Source organism: Pseudorca crassidens, chromosome 8 (assembly GCF_039906515.1).
Source record: "Pseudorca crassidens isolate mPseCra1 chromosome 8, mPseCra1.hap1, whole genome shotgun sequence".
NCBI classification, from domain to species: domain Eukaryota; kingdom Metazoa; phylum Chordata; class Mammalia; order Artiodactyla; family Delphinidae; genus Pseudorca; species Pseudorca crassidens.
Genome location: NC_090303.1, coordinates 4,712,555 through 4,728,738, shown reverse-complemented (window position 1 = coordinate 4,728,738; position 16,184 = coordinate 4,712,555). Strand labels below are relative to the sequence as shown.

The window sequence follows — 16,184 nt, the reverse complement described above, 5'->3', positions numbered from 1 at the left end:
AGAGTCTGCCTGCCAATGCAGGGGACATAGGTTCGTGCCCCGGTCCGGGAAGATCCCACATGCTGTGGAGCAGCTGGGCCCGTGAGCCATGGCCGCTCAGCCTGCGCGTCCGGAGCCTGTGCTCCGCAACGGGAGAGGCCACAACAGTGAGAGGCCCACATACCGCAAAAAAGAAAAGCAAAAAACCCAAAAAAAACATGTTACCAATTATTGAATTAGAAGAACAGAAGGTTACATCACTAGCTTTGGTGTCCTTTGTGGTTTACATTCTAGGATTAATTCAAATCTTTGTTGGAGAATTTATCCTTTTTGGTTTACTTGGTGGCAGTAGACTGTGGGTGGAGATAAGAGAGGGGAAGTGACAGTCAACATCGTATGGGACCAGGGTCCCAACCCCAGCTCCACCCCCTCATGGGAACTGGGGGATAACGGTCCCCACCCCCCAGGCTTGGTGAGGGTAAGTGGGAACAGTGTGACCTGCACAGAATGGCTCTGGGCCATGGAGGAAACATAGTACGTGGTAACAAGTAACAGGTCGTTATTTTAGCATCGTTAGAAGTCTGTTTTCTGTGCTGAGGCTTTTCCATGGAGTTTCGTGTCTTGGAGTCTTTGGTGATGTTGCTTGCCTGTTCTGACGCATTATGCTTGTCGTTGAGAGAAAGATGATTTTTATCCCGGAGCCGAGGGAATCAGAGCTGACAGCGTCATTAGCCTGCACGCCCACCAGCGTGGCCCACGTGAGGGTTAGCGCTGCCCTGTCCCCACCGCGTGTCCTTTCAGAGTCCCCAGGAGCCAGGGGGGTGATGAGCCTCCTAAACGTCCCAGGTGATTCCAGGGTCCCCTGGTTAAGACATAGGCTGTTACCTAATTACTTCCTGGATATCGGGTGGGAGGAAGTATTGCCATGGAGATGGCTGGGAAATGTTCTGTATCCACTAGAATATTATTGATATTTTTAACAAGTGAATGGGAAATAGGGTACTTTGCAGCTTTGCCTGTGGTTTCACAGTTCAGCGTCAGGGCCCCCGCGGCTCACAGCCCTCAAGGTGAGTGATGACCGAATGGTGGGCAGAAGCTGGCACCTGTGCCTTTACAGGTGCACCATGAGTCCCAGGTCTACACACCCCTGAGCGCCAGACACCTGGAAAGCATCACTATGACCTGAAATTATTGCCGTGCCAGTTCCTGATTAAGAAGTAGATCGCAGGAGAGGACCTACGCTTTCGTGAGGTGTTTATGCCGCACTGCTCAGGAGATGTGTAGGGAAAGAGAGGCCAGCTTGAAATATACAGACATTCCACCAGGTGAATATAAATGATGGAAATGAGATTATTTCATTCTTTGGGACAAGCTGAGTTGTTATTTGGCTCCCTTGGTAAATAATGATCTGTGATGGGAGACGTTATAAAAATTATTAAAAATTTTAAAATTTAGAAATTATAAAAATTCAAATAAGGTCATTTTCTTCATGTTTGGTCTTTAAAAAGCATACTTTTTAGCTAAAAAGAAAGCTATTGTCTTCAACTTAAAATTTCAGTGTTTAAGATACACTATATTTGTGAGTAACTGAAAACTTAATGCCTTATGCCCATACGTTAATATCATTTGTGCTGACCTTATAGGATTCAGGTCAACATATCCATGGGTTTAACTAGAAATGTAACTATTTTCCCAGCTATTCTGATTCTGATGGTGCTTTCAGTAGTGTTGTTTATTAGTATTGAAAGTGTTAAGATATCACTGTGCAGTCATGCTTGAGGAATTAACGAGAAGCTGTTTTCTTTCTTCGTGCTGACGGCCAATTTGCTTATTCACCCACTGGTTCATTTGTCTTAACCCACTCAGCTAGCAGAAGGGAGAATGCAAACGTTCCCCATGACCGTGATTTGTTTCTCTTTCAGCCACGCGATGATGGACCTACTGGTTGAACTTTGCCTTCAGAACCATCTGAACCCGTCCAACCATGCCTTGGAGATCCGGTCTTCAGAAACTCAACAGCCTTTGAATTTTAAGCCAAATACTTTGGTTGGGACCCTGAATGCGCATACCGTATTTCTGAAAGAAAAAGTTCCTGAAGCGAAGGTTAAGGCTGGCCCCGCTAAGCTGCCTGAGGTCAGTAGCACGAGGGACCCTTTGTCGTATAAGGCCATATGCAGTTCCCTGTGACCCAGGGTGCTGGAGCTGCTGAGGAGAGGCCGGCGGAGCCCCTGCTGTATAAGCAACGCACGCCGTGGTTGAGGTTTCCACTTGCGTGGTGGGCTAAGTTAGACCCTAAACTGAGTTTACTTTAGGAGACCGAAGTTCACGCATTGAATGATGTTTGTTGTGTAGCATTTCTCCTTTCCATACCAGAGAAGAGGAGCCAGTCTAGAGCAGAACTATCCACCAGAACTTTCTGCAAAGATGGAAATGGTCTATAATTCTGCCCTCGGCAAGGTGACAGCCACTGATGACATGTCGCTGCTGAGCATGCGAAATGCAGCTAGTGTGATCGAAAAACAACTTTTCATTTCTTAATTTTCATTGAAATAACCACAGGTAGCCAATGTCTACCCTCTTGGCCTAGTCCTAAAGGTTCTAGCTGAGTTCTGGAGGCCTTCCTGTCCACGGCAGAGGTTGGAATATGTAGACGATGTAAACAGCTTCCTAGAGAGAGGAAACAGAAAGAGGTTCCCTTTTGAAATACTAATGTCAGAAATATTGCAATTTGGATAATATTTTATGCATAGATTCCAAGCTTTTGAGTATTGATTAAAGGTAACTCCAGCTGCTTATTGTAATTTTTTTTTTTGCGGTACACAGGCCTCTCACTGTTGTGGCCTCTCCCGTTGCGGAGCACAGGCTCCGGACGCGCAGGCTCAGTGGCCATGGCTCACGGGCCCAGCCGCTCTGCGGCATGTGGGATCTTCCCGGAGCGGGGCACGAACCCGTGTCCCCTACATCGGCAGGCGGACTCTCAACCCCTGCGCCACCAGGGAAGCCCTATTGTACTTTTTAATAAGGCTTTGCTGTGGATCTTTCCTCTCCAGTTGAAAGCAATGCTATTTCATTCTTTTAAATTATTGTAATACCTACTAAATTTCCCTGTTTTTTTTTTTTTTTCCCGTTGCGGAGCACCGGCTCCGGACGCGCAGGCCCAGCGGCCATGGCTTATGGGCTCAGCTGCTCCACGGCATGTGGGATCCTCCCGGACTGGGGCACGAACCCGCGTCCCCTGCATCGACAGGCAGACTCCCAACCACTACGCCACCAGGGAAGCCCTAAATTTCCCTATTTTTAAACATGGTAATTTGGCCAACAGGTGATGTCCTCTAGGTTTGGGTGATTAATAACTTTTAATTGGTGGTATCTATACTTTGAGTTTTCCCTAATTCTTCAATTAAAATCACTGTTTAAGGAAATAAACCCTTTTTATATCTATATTCTGTGGCTTTTCTTGCCGTCTTGAACCCCAGCTGCAAATCCCAGGGGCAGGTGAGCCCAAGTTTATATATGACTCCAGTTTAAGAAGCATGGAAAAGATCCATGATTCCATTTTTCCTCCTAAAGTTCATCAAACCCTGGCACTCAGACTGGAAAAGGGTGAGATAAATCTCAGTCCGTTTTTTTTTATTCAATACACATTTACTGTGTCCACTCCCCAGGATCTTAGAACAATGTGGGTGATCAGTAAAGACCAAACAGAAGTTGACTGCATGAAACCTCAGCCTATTACATTTTTGACGGGTCACTTTATCTGTAGACATGTATAATCAGCTTTAGTCAAATTGATTTTTTTTCTGATTATGATGTCTATTATTATATGCCTATTATATTTGTATGTCTAGTGTATGTTATATTTTTCTAGCTTAAAATACATATGTGTGTAGTGTGTATGTGTCAATATTCATATAAATATATGATACTAGATATTAATCTATTTATGTGGGTATTTTGTCTTCTTAAACAAAAATTTGATGTCTTGTTTTCTGAGGGTTTTTTTTTTTTTCCTTTAAATTGGATTGTTCACAAGAATTCCAAACCACTTCCCTTTAAGAAACGTATTAGTGCCTTGCATTCAGGTCTGTTTAGAATCCTTGAAAGACAGTGTGTATATTAGATTCCAAACTGAGACCCTCACTGCTGTCCATTTCCCCATGTTGGTAGCAGTTTGTTCATTAGCAAAAGAGATTGGAAGGTAAATTCATTTTTCCAGGCATTTGCTATTCCTATTCAGTGTGCCCTTTCCCCCATGACCCACTGAATTTTGGAAGAAAGACCCGGTCCACACAATATCATGCCCTGCTCCATTCTAGTATGAACACAGCTGTGCAAAGATGCGCTCACGGAATTCTGCCTGCCGTGTTTTCCAGAAGACGGTGCGCCTGGTGGTGAACTACCTGCGCACACAGAAGGCGGTGGTGCGCGTGAGCCCCGAGGTTCCCCTGCAGAGCATCCTCCCAGTCATCTGCGCCAAGTGCGACGTCAGCCCGGAGCACGTGGTGCTCCTCAGGGACAATGTGGCCGGTGAGGAGCTGGAGCTCTCCAAGTCCCTGAACGAGCTGGGGATAAAGGAGCTCTACGCCTGGGACAACAAGAGAGGTGAGGCCACCCAGCGTCTCAGACGCGGCGCCGCTGGCCCTCCGCGCATGCGTCGTAGCACAGAGCGATGGGGATGGGCGTTTGCAGGCCTCTCCAATTTTGTCCAAACCGGAACGGGAGTGGGCGGGAAATACAATACATGGATTGTAGTTATACCTCTTTCCCCTGGTCGTGAGCACGCTCGTTACCCCTTGTCTCCCGTGAGTTTCCATGAGATACGTAAAAAGGGGAAAGGTGAGAATACTGGAGCTTCTGCCCTAAAAGAACTTCTCAGAAGCCACGTGTGAACCGTATTCTCCTGGATTTCCTTTTCAGTTGCCATTAAATACTCCCAGGTCTCAAACGTTGCTCCTAATCGAAACCAGTGGCAGAATGCTGTTAGCTGTTCCCTAAACCTGCCCAAATGCAGTTCAGTCCCTGGAGACAACACGTGCTGCTTCCCCTCTATCCTTCTCCTCCCGTGAAGGTGGTACCAGCCTGAGATCACAGTTAGTAAGAGGCTCTGGCTTGAGTGACACCTCGAGGCCAGTGTTGGTACAAAGACTGTTGTGTAAGCAGAGTTCCCTGATTGACACAGGGGCTGACTGTATTTGAACAACTGTGAGACCAAAAAAAAAAAAAATATATATATATATATATATATATATAGTTAATATTCCTTGACTTTAGAATTATTAAAATGGGCTTCACAAAAGTGTCTATTTTAATGAGCTCATTTGATATCCGTTGGCTTTTATTTCACAAATATTGACCAGGTTGGGCTTTTAAAATACACACATATTCAAGTTTTCATGTTTTTCTACAGTTTTTAAAAAATTTTTCCCAAGTAAAAAAATCTGTATTTTCTTATTACCAAACTGTAATGGTCACAGTGGAACCTCCCCTTCCCCCAGATCTCCTCCTGAAGGTTCTGGACCCTGGGTCTCATTTGACATTCAAGAAAGGGTTTTAGCTCAGTCATGTACAAGAACATAGACTGTTTATTCCTTCAAAAAAAAGTGTTCTGGCATTTGAGAGTAATGCATCTTGTGTTTTATCCGGTATGTTTTTAAAACACAGAGAAGATGATTCTCAGTACCTGCTGCACGGGCCTGGATGTTGCCGCTGTGTCTGTCTCGTTATATCAGCCCTATTTAAATTTGGTTTCTGGGAATCTTTGGAAACAGAGCTTTCATTTGGAAAGACAGAAAAAGAGAAGGAAAGACAAAGGAAACATTGCTCCACATTTAAGCATGTGAAAGGAAAAGTCTTCCGCAAACGAGTATTTCTGTTATGTGCTAATCAATCGGAATATCTTGAAAGGTAGCTGGAGAATCTAATGCCTGGGAAAAGTGTATGAAACCAGTCTCTGCATTAAGGAGTGGGCCCAGCAAGCCCGCGGGTGGTCTTCTGGGCACACGGGTGAGGCGGAGAGAGCGGAAACTGCCCTAAGTCTGGACCTCCCTCTTCTGACCCCGGCGCAGGGCAGGGCAGGCTGTTGCACGCGGAGAAATAGCTGTCCCCCAGCCCCTGAGTCCTCCTCTGCACTGCCTCGGGCACCCTCCTGGGGACCCTCGTTCTGGGACCCCGGCAGCCTCCCCAGACAAATAAAGGAGCATCACCTGGCATGGCGAGGATGTGCCCTGCCTGTGGCCAACATCCTTTTCGTCTGGACCGCAGTGTGCCATGTGGGCTGTGAAATATTTGATTGTCATCCTTGCCAAACGCCTCCATCCCATCCTACTGACAGTCAGACATCTGAGTAGAGAAGAGAACATTTCTGTCCGTGAGGAGCTCTCTTCTTTGCCCCTCTTGGGTTACGCCCCCTCCCAGCTGGCAGCTGCTTGGGGAAGGGTAAAGGCCACGGGCAGGAGATGTGTTGTAGGCAGAGGCCCGCCCTGTTCTGGAATTCCTGGCGGCGGCAGCTTGAGAAAGCGGAAGGCTTTGCTGCCACCTGCTTCCAGGATGGCGCTTAGCAGCCAGACAGCTGCGGGATTCTAGGGGGTCCAGGCCAGGGATGCAGGCCTGCTTTGCACTTGGCCTTCTCCTGCGGGGCACAGCAGCCTCAGTCCAGGCTGACACAGGGGCCAAGGCCTTGTCAGGTGCTGCCGTGGGTCAAGAAGCCTGTCTTCACTCTCTGTTGCCTGCCTTTTCCAGTTCTTCTGACCAAAACACAGTCGGAGCCTTCCCTGAGCTGCCGAGGTACAGTGAGCCCAGCGCTGCCCCGCCAGCTGCACCTTGCATGGCTCTGGGCTAGGACGATGCACGGGGTGACCTGAGGGGATGCAGGGCAGCACCTCTGGGGGCGTCTGGCCAGGCTGAACTGAGGTTGTGGCTTGGTTTCTTGACTCCCTGGTTGACTAAGAGAAGAACGTCCCTTGGGCAAGGGTTCGTTGTGTGGTTCTGATTGGTGAGCAGTGAGGGAGCTGTTTGTAGAAAACGGCCCTTTATGAACACAGAACTTCAGGGCAGAGCAGAAGTGGTCCATGCAGGAGAGGCCCCGTGCCCTTCTCACCCGTGCTTACCTGCCCTCAGGGTCCATCCTGCCTGCTGCAGAATCTGGGGCAGTGTGGATTGTGAAATCTGACCTTTTCTGTCATAGACAAGTATGTAAATGACTCGTCCAAATTTTGCATCGTTTCTTATAAATTATTTATATATGTATGTATGTATTATGTATAATACATCCACATGCATGCACATATGTACATAGGCGTGTATGCACACACATTTGTATTGGGACTTACATAAATCTTTTGGACTACACACACACACATAACACACACACACACTCCAAGAGAGTCATTAAACTCCCAATGAGTGTTTGGATTTTATAGAAATTTCTGTCCATGTTTGGTAAAGTGTTTAACATTAGACTTTGTTTCAAAGAGAAAAATAATGCAGAAAATCTGGGCTTTGTTCTGGAGCCACAGACCAGGTGTCGTGTCTGACAGTGGTCTCCCTTCACATTCCTCACCTGTTACCTCCTCCGTCATACGGGGCGGAGGGATGCTACAAAGAGAGGGACTCTCTTTTAAGAAGCACCACAGACACTTCTCCAAAGAAGACATACAGATGGCCAACAGGCACATGAAAAGATGCTCAGTATCACTAATGAGTAGAGAGATGCCAATCAAAACTATGATGAGGTATCACCTCACACCAGTCAGAACGGTCATCATTAAAAAGTCTGCAAATAACAGCAAATGCTGGAGAGGATGTGGAGAAAAGGGAACCCTCTTACACTATTGGTGGGATTGGTGCAGCCACTATGGAGAACAGTATGGGGGGTCCTTTAAAAAGCTAAAAATAGAATTACCATATGATCCAGCAATCCCACTCCTAGGCATATATCTGGAGAAAACTCTACTTTGAGAAGATACATGCACCCCTATGTTCATAGCAGCACTATTTGCAACAGCTAAGACACAGAAGCAACCTAAGTGTCCATTGACAGACGAATGGGTAAAGATGAGGTACATATATACAAAGGAATATTACTCAGTCATAAAAAAGAATGAAATAATGCCATTTGTAGGAACATGGATGGACCTAGAGATTATCATACTAAGTGAAGTAAGTCAAAGACAAATACCATGTGATATATCACTTATATGTGGAATCTAAAAAAAAAATGATACAAATGAACTTACTTACAAAACAGAAACAGACTCACAGACATAGAAAACAAACTCAAGGTTACCAAAGGGGAAAGGTGGAGGGGATAAATTAGGAGTTTGGGACTAACAGATACACATACTACTATTTATAAAATAGATGACCTGTTGTATAGCACAGGGAACTATACTCAATATCTTGTAATAACCTATAATGGAAAAGAATCTGAAAAAGAATATATCACTCTATATATCTATATCTATCAATCAATCTAGCTAGCTAGCTAGCTAACTGAAAGTAACACAACGTTTTAAATCAGCTATACTCCAATTAAAAAAAGAAGCACCATGAATAGATAGTTGGTTTGAGCAGAAAACTCATATATATGAAGGCTTGATCAGTTCTGAGTGATCTGATCTGGGGATATTGTAAGGCTGAGGGCAGTGGGGAAGGTGAATCAGAGCTCTTTTGACTGTTCTTTTACGACCCCCATGATGGGGATGGTCACTTACAAACGTGCACATTTCCCTGCGATGCAGACCCAGTTTCCCCTCTTGCATGTACAAGCTTGGTGACCCTGATCTGGCCCCCGACGGCTTGCTCCATTTCTGCATCCGGATAAGTGGACGTTTTCAATGAGCCCGTCCTCAAGGGCCCCTGCAGCGTCCTCCATCCGTCCACACCCCTCAGCTCATCCGTATCACCTTCCAGATCACATCCAAACGGATGAGACACAACCTCCCCTGTGTTTTTATTCATATCTAAGTCGTAGTAAATGAGAGTAAATTGAAACAAAATAAACTCCACGCTCAAATTGCCATCCACTTAGAACCACGGCTTCTAGGTCTTAACTGGCGTGTTTTCTCCAGGCCTGGCTGCGACCCAGGCGGGGCACCTTGGGGGTCTTGGCTGATGGGAACACGGTCAGGAAAACCAAGTGATCTTGCCCTGCCCTGCAGCCCATCCTTCCGCAGTGCCTGCCAGTCTCAAACCTCACAGAAGGCCCCATCAGTCCAGAATCTCCGAGCCTCACCTTTGAGATTAGACCGTCTGGTTGGGGCCCAGCTCAGAGCCGGGCAGCTGTGGGCTGTGGCCTCTCGGTCCCCTTGGGGCGGCTCTGTGCCCCGAGCCCGAGCCTCAGTCCTGGGGCTGGTGACCAGCCCCTCCCCCTGTCCAGGAAGAGAAACGAGAGGCTGAATCTCTGATCCAGTCTCACCGTGGTGTGGCTGGCACAACGGCCTGTGTGCCAGTGATGTGTTCTCGCTCCCTCATCTCTCAGGCACTGTCATATCCTGCACTTGCTACATCTGTGTCACATAGCAGTCAATTCTAGAAACATCAGAGGTACAAACATACACGTTGGTGCATACTTTTGTCCACATATAGCTTTACTCTGCGGCACAGAATATTTTGCTACAGGCTCTGGGCCTAACAGAGGGTTTTGGTGCAATTAACTGTGAACCCTACGTGCACGCGTGTTTCCGGGGGGATGCATGTCTCACCACTGAAGCCGGTCCCCTCGCTGGTTTGGATGTCATGTGATGTGGGGACCGCTGATTGGCCTGGCTGAGCCACCTGCATGAAGCTGAGAGGCCTGGTTCCTGGGACTAAAACCGGAGCCTTTGCCACTGACAGAATGCAGGGATTCGGGGGCTTGGTTTTTGCTTCACTGGGAGGACAGTATTACGTTAATGCATGTCACAAAGGCTCCGACTTCCGCGTCTGCCTTCTCGAGTTGGAATATGAAATCCTTGCTTAGCAGATGAGCAGCCCACCGATATTTACCTGGTTTGGGTTGGTATCTTGGTGGCAGAGTTTGTAGACTCCAGCCCACATTTTTCCGCCAGTGGTTTGGTGGCCCAGCAGTTGGCAGCGGTGTGGGGAAATTAATTTTTCAGTCCTTCAGCAGCACCTCAACATCTTTTCTTCTGGCCGTATCTGTGCGCCTTGGAAGACAAGAACAGGATGAGCGGATGACCAAGGCCTGGCGTGGCATCGATCGATGAATGACGGTCACAATGGTTGTGGTGGCACTGAGGGTGCCAGGCTTGGTCATCTGAGTCATCTTCAGTCTGCACATGGGGGAACTGAGGCCCAGTACGCCCCCACGATGGCGTCCTTAAGCTCTACTCTGCTGGCTCTCAAGTGTGGTCCCCACCGCTTAAGCATCCCAAGGTGGGGGGTGCTTGTTGAGTGAGGAATGCTGGGCCCCATGCCCAGAGTCTCCCATGTGGGCGTCTGGTGCGGCCCGAGGTCCCAGGGATGCCGCTGCCCCCAGTTCTGCCTTGCCCTGGAGACCGTGGCCCTTGGCTGCGTCGTCACCATCCCGACTGGCCTGGGCTTTGGTGCCCCATCGGGAACTCCAGAGCATCCTTTCTAGCCCGAAAATCCCGCTGAAGAAAACTCCCGGAAATGGAGAAGATTGAGGAGTTAGAAGTCAAGAATAAAAAAAAAACAACAGAAGAAAAAACAGGTCCCCTAGAGAATGTAATGAAAAAGGAAAACATCCTGTTTGAGGTAGAGGAAGAAAAATCTGGGGACATGGGTCATGGAGGAGCTAACTTGGTTATTTCAGATGTCCCCTGGGTAAACCATCACTGTTACTCCACGTTCTGGAAAGGAGTGGGCTCCTCAAGCCAGGAAGCTGTTGATGTAGTTTATTTAGTTTGCGTTTTTACCGCCACCCTCATAATTCTTAAAGCAGATGTTTAGCACAGGTGCCGCAGTCCCGAGAGCCGTGCTGTCCGGTCTGATGGTCACAAACCAGGCATGGCCGTCAGGCACGAGGCATGTGGCTGGTGCAAGCTGAGATGTGCCGTGATGTGCACAGTGCATTTTGAAGGCTTAGTACCAAAACGAATGTAAAACACCTCATTAATAATGTTATATGGATTATGTGATGGAATACTAATATTTTAGATCTATTGGGTTAAATAAAACATTATTAAAATCAATTTCACCTGGTTCTTTTTGGTGCAACTGTTGGAAAATGCAAAATTACGTATGTGGTCCCTTTATTTTTTGTTGCACAATACTGCCCTAGAACTTCTGGATTTATTCGGGGTTTTTTTGTTTTGTTTTGTTTTGTTTTTACAGTACTAAAGATTATAAGAACCTTTAGAGATTTCCTAAACCCAACTGGAGGCTCTGGGTGGCTCAGAACGCTTTGAGAGAAATAGTTTTGCTCTCTTATAAGAACTAAAGTTTAAGACTAGAGTAAAAAAAATCATTTGTTGATATTTTTAAAGTACTTAATCTAATGTTTCATATGCTGAAAAATAACTTAGTACTTTTTTTTTTTCCCCAGAAACCTTTAGAAAATCATCACTTGGCAACGGTGAGACAGATAAAGAGAAGAAAAAAATTCTGGGATTTTTCAAAGTTAATAAAAGAAGCGATAGTAAGGTAATTGATTCAGTATCAAATATCAATCAAATTGACCTATGATTCTGCATTCTGTACAGACAGTTTGTTGAGATGTTTGTCCTCAGCCTCTCTTGGAATTTGTCTAAATACACGTAGGAGTCCTCACTCCTTCAGGGAGTAGGGTGCGTGTCGTGTCAGTATGCACAAATGCCTCTCATATCCCACACTTGGTTCCTAAAACAGTGGTCTTGGGTGATGGTGTTTAATTCCCCAGCAGATCACGAAGCCATGCACCCTCTCTGCTGGTACCTGCACAGTCCTGGAAGGAGGTTGAAGCTCAGTAAACAGCCTCTGGATGGATGGATAAGTGAATGCATGGTACGGTTAAGTTTATATAAATACCCAGTATCCCAAATGAACCAAATCTTCAGAACTTGTACAACCTGGTGCAGCCTCAAGGAGCTGCCCAGGGGCCGCTTTGTGGAGAAGAACATGAGTTGTTGAGTGGGTCCATTTGCCAGTAAATTTTAGATGTTCCCTGCTCCTCCCCATATGATTTGGGAACATGCTGAATAAGTTAATTTTATTGATCTGGTTGGTCTTAGTTAATAAATCCTAAAACCGTAATTTGGGTCCAGTGTTATAAAGTCATAGTACAGAGAGTAAAAATGAACACGTTTAAAATCATCTTTGAACCCTCAAGCTATACAGGCCTTCTAACTACCAAGAAAGGAAAATGCTTGTGATCTCTATTGCATTGGTTGAAAAAGGTTTATTTTGCTGGGTCAAGTATTTTCTCTTAACTGGTAGATGGCACTAAAAAAGACAGAACCATCGTGGGGAACGTTAGTCTTTAATCCGCCAGCTGGGTTTGGAAGCGTCTGCCGTCCACGGAGCGGTAGAAGAGGCGTGAGTAGGGTGGACGCACGTTGGTCCAGAGCCCTCTCTGCCCATTGCATGGCCCTTGCATCTGTGCACCAGCCTGCACGTGTCCTGACCTTCCGGAGCCCACGGGGTCAGAATTACCATCCACCCCGTGTTCCTGATGAGGACGCTGGGGCCCAAAGAAATAAACTTGCTCAGGGTCCTGGGGTTAGATCCCGGGTCAGCTTGTGGTTCGGAGGTGAGAGGTCAGTGAGAACGCTGGGTGGAAGCTGGCAGCCCAGAGAGAAGTCGCCACCTGAACTAGTGAGGGGTCCCTGTCCTCAGGAGACTCTGCCAAACTCCAGTGCATTGCTCCTGACCACCTGATGCTTTGATTGTGGATTCTTGATCCTCTGTCTTATTACTGATTGTGTGCGTTTCCCCCTGCTTCCATGTGTCCTTTGAAAATCTCTGCTCCGTGTGTGTCTCTACTTAAGATCTTCTGTGCCCTCACCCCACCATCCTGTCCCCCTCCTCTTCCCTCCTCCCCCATCCTTTCCTTTCCTGCCAGAATTCCTTGAAATTACAGATTCAGTTTCACATTTGAATTTCCCTTCACTCTATTAATGTTGGGTTTCTGGTTCCTGTCATCTTTTTAAAAATATTTTATTGAAGTAGAGTTGATTTACAGTGCTGTGTTAATTTCTGCTGTACAGCAAAGTGACTCAGTTATATATACATATATTCTGTTTCATATTCTTTCCCATTATGGTTTATCACAGGATATTGAACATAGTTCCCTGTGCTGTACAGTAGGACCTTGTTATTTATCCATCCTATATAATATAGTTTGCATCTGCTAATCCCAAACTCCGACTGCATCCTTCCCCCACCCCTTGGCAACCACAAGTCTGTTCTCTATGTCTGTGAGGCTGTTTCTGTTTCATAGATAGGTTGGTTTGTATCATACTTCAGATGCCACGTATAAGCGATATCATATGATATTTGTCTCTGTCTGACTTACTTCACTTAGTATGATCATCTCTAGGTCCATCCATGTTGCTGCAAATGGCATGCTTTTATTTTTAATGGCGGGGTAATATGCTTCCTGACATTTGAGGTCAGTTTGCTGGGACTGCAGGCACCGCTGGCCTCTTTGGTTCTCACTATTCTAATTCACAGAAAATCTACCCTTTCCTCACACCAAGATCTCAAGAGCCCTTCTTCTTGTATCTTCCTGCTTTTGAGACACGAAACTGCCAGCGCAGTCAGTAGGCAATCTAGAAATGCCTTTGTTTCAAGCAGCATAAGAGCCGAGTGCATGTGATGGTCTAGCAGAGCATTCTCCAGGAGAGTCTGAAACACCTGTGAAAACGCCACAGATGGTGAGGAAGCCTGGTCTGGGGGTCCCAGGGGCCTTCCCTCCGCCCCACCCCATCTTTCTTCGGTCTTAGACTGGCTAGAAGCGTTTTTCCTTTCTCATACACCTCATCTTTCCCTCTCATTTATTTTATTTTATTTTGCCCTCAACTGCCCTTCTACAGTCGTAACCTTCCTGGATTATTTGTTGTTTGGGGCATTAACCTTTTCCTTCCTTGTTTCTCTCTGTTTTTATTGTTGGAGGTGCTGTGCTAAACGCACCCTCCTTTCATCTTCTATAAACCTGGCGAGAGAGGCCTTATCAACCCCATTTTACAGGTGGAGAAGCCCAGGCTGCACATTCTGAGCAAATCCCAGGGCTAGTGTTGCCAGAATTCAGACCCGCCTGTCTTTCCGGAGCCGTGGCTCTCACCGTCCACACACTGTACACTGCCTGGCAAGCCTGGGTCTCAGGTTTTCTTCATTAATAGCAGGAGGGTTTGGAGTGAATTATTTCTTTTATTTTTAAAATTTTTATAAATTTATTTATTTGTTTTTGGCTGCGTTGGGTCTTTGTTGCTGCGTGCAACAGCAAACATAGGCTTTCTCCAGTTGCGGTGAGCGGGGGCTACTCTTCGTTGCGGTGCGTGGGCTTCTCACTGTGGTGGCTTCTCTTGTTGCGGAGCACGGGCTCTAGGCGCGCGGGCGTCAGTAGTTGTGACACGCAGACTCAGTAGTTGTGGCTCGTGGGCTTAGTTGCTCCGTGGCATGTGGGATCATCCCAGACCAGGGCTCAAACCCATGTCCCCTGCATTGGCAGGTGGATTCCTTCCCTGGCAGGCCACCAGGGAAGTCCTGAGTCAATCATTTTTTAAATGATTTCTAAAATCCTGTGATGCCAGATAGTCTACACATGTCTGAGAGCAAAATACTAAGAATGGAGACATTTAAAGTTAAAGTGAGTCTTTATTATCTACTTAAAGGAAAAAACATGCATATGTGTGTGTGAAATCTCAATAGAGAATACGCTTAAAAAGATATCATTTTGGCTGAAGTCAATGAAGGAAAGTATCCTTCCTTGTTTTAAAACTTTGGTATTTTAATGTTCTTTCAACGTGATAACTTTGTTTCATTTTGACATTATTTATTCTCCTAACCAAGTAGTTCTGAAAATACCTTAGAGTCACCTTAAGATCTAGTGTAACAACTGGATTCTTGGGTCACATCCCCAAAGATCCTCATTTGGGAGGGCAGGGTGTGGCCCAGAGCTGTATTTTCCAGGGCACCTGGTGGTTCTCTGTCTGGAGGTCACCACACCATCAAGGGAAACCTTCTTTTAAACCATGAAGTGAGATGTCATTATTGTTCACCTTTTATGGATAGGGAGTGAGGTACTTGGTGAGTTATTTTGATGTGTATCCAGTCGATCAGCAATGCAGTGGTAAACTGAATTTAAAACGTAGAAATCCTCAAAACCTACTGAATTAATTGGTTTTCGGAGCTAATTGATCAGCTCAGACCCACTGCTGTTTTCATATTGCATCTCTTCTAAGCAAAAGAGATGCTCTGGGGAAAAAAAGACAAAGTGGAAACTCACACTCCATGAGTCATGAATTTCAAAACTGTGGTTGTCAGATCTGTGAGCACTGCTTAGGGACTATTTTAGAACAGCTTTCAGGTTCCTAAGAATCGTGGCCGTGGATTACAGCTGTTTATGCAGATGCTGCTGCCCTGAGGGACGGCCAGGCTGGCGTGGTTTGCTTTAATAATTGCTGAGGACAACTGTTCTGTGTGATGCTGCTGTCACCTGGAGATGATGGGGGTCCTGCTTCTGTTCCAGGCAGAGCAGCCCAGGCAGCCGGGGGCAGACAGCGATGAGGATGCCTCCAAGTCCGCACTGGGAAGGGGCTTGAACGTGAGTACTAACACCGCAGGGGCTTCGTGCTAACCTCGTGGGGCTTCTGGCAGCTTTGCACCACCTTCCGGGAAATGAAATTATAGATTAGTTTAGTTGTTTTTTGTTTTGTGGGTTTTTATAAACTAGATAGTTGCACAAAGCGTCATGTGGCTTCTTTTTTAGTTGCCCGTGGTGCATTCAGAAGATGAGGAATGTGTTACTTTCCGAATGTGTTAGTTTCCAGTTCTCCAGCCCCCGCCAGCGTGATCGGGAGGGCCCTTCATTAGCGTAACTGAGTTACACCGTCTGAAACCACTTCCCTGCATTCTCAGGAGCAGCTGATGGTTTTGGAGCCACACAGCCTGTTTCCTAAATTCTGCAGCCCTACGTTGAAAGAATTTTTTAAAACTTTCTGTGCCCTCGCATTTCAAAGTTGGCATACAAAAAGCTTCTTCATAATTTTAAATACTTGAAGGAAAATATTTCATAGCATCTTATAAATATTGACATTTTAAATGTA

General features: G+C 46.3%; 1 protein-coding gene across 12 annotated transcripts in view; it reads left to right on the top strand.

Moving 5' to 3' along the window:
* COBL (cordon-bleu WH2 repeat protein) overlaps positions 1–16,184 on the top strand; it is a 263,034-nt gene that overhangs the window by 97,223 nt on the left and 149,627 nt on the right. For 7 of the 12 annotated variants that reach the window (XM_067745677.1, XM_067745672.1, XM_067745675.1 and 4 more), the window contains exons 3-7: positions 1,902–2,112; positions 4,353–4,581; positions 6,718–6,762; positions 11,486–11,583; positions 15,608–15,682. In XM_067745677.1, coding sequence (XP_067601778.1) covers positions 1,902–2,112; positions 4,353–4,581; positions 6,718–6,762; positions 11,486–11,583; positions 15,608–15,682 — 658 coding nt within the window. The remainder of the gene's footprint in view (positions 1–1,901; positions 2,113–4,352; positions 4,582–6,717; positions 6,763–11,485; positions 11,584–15,607; positions 15,683–16,184) is intronic. The other 5 variants (XM_067745681.1, XM_067745674.1, XM_067745670.1 and 2 more) reach the window with 4 other exon arrangements.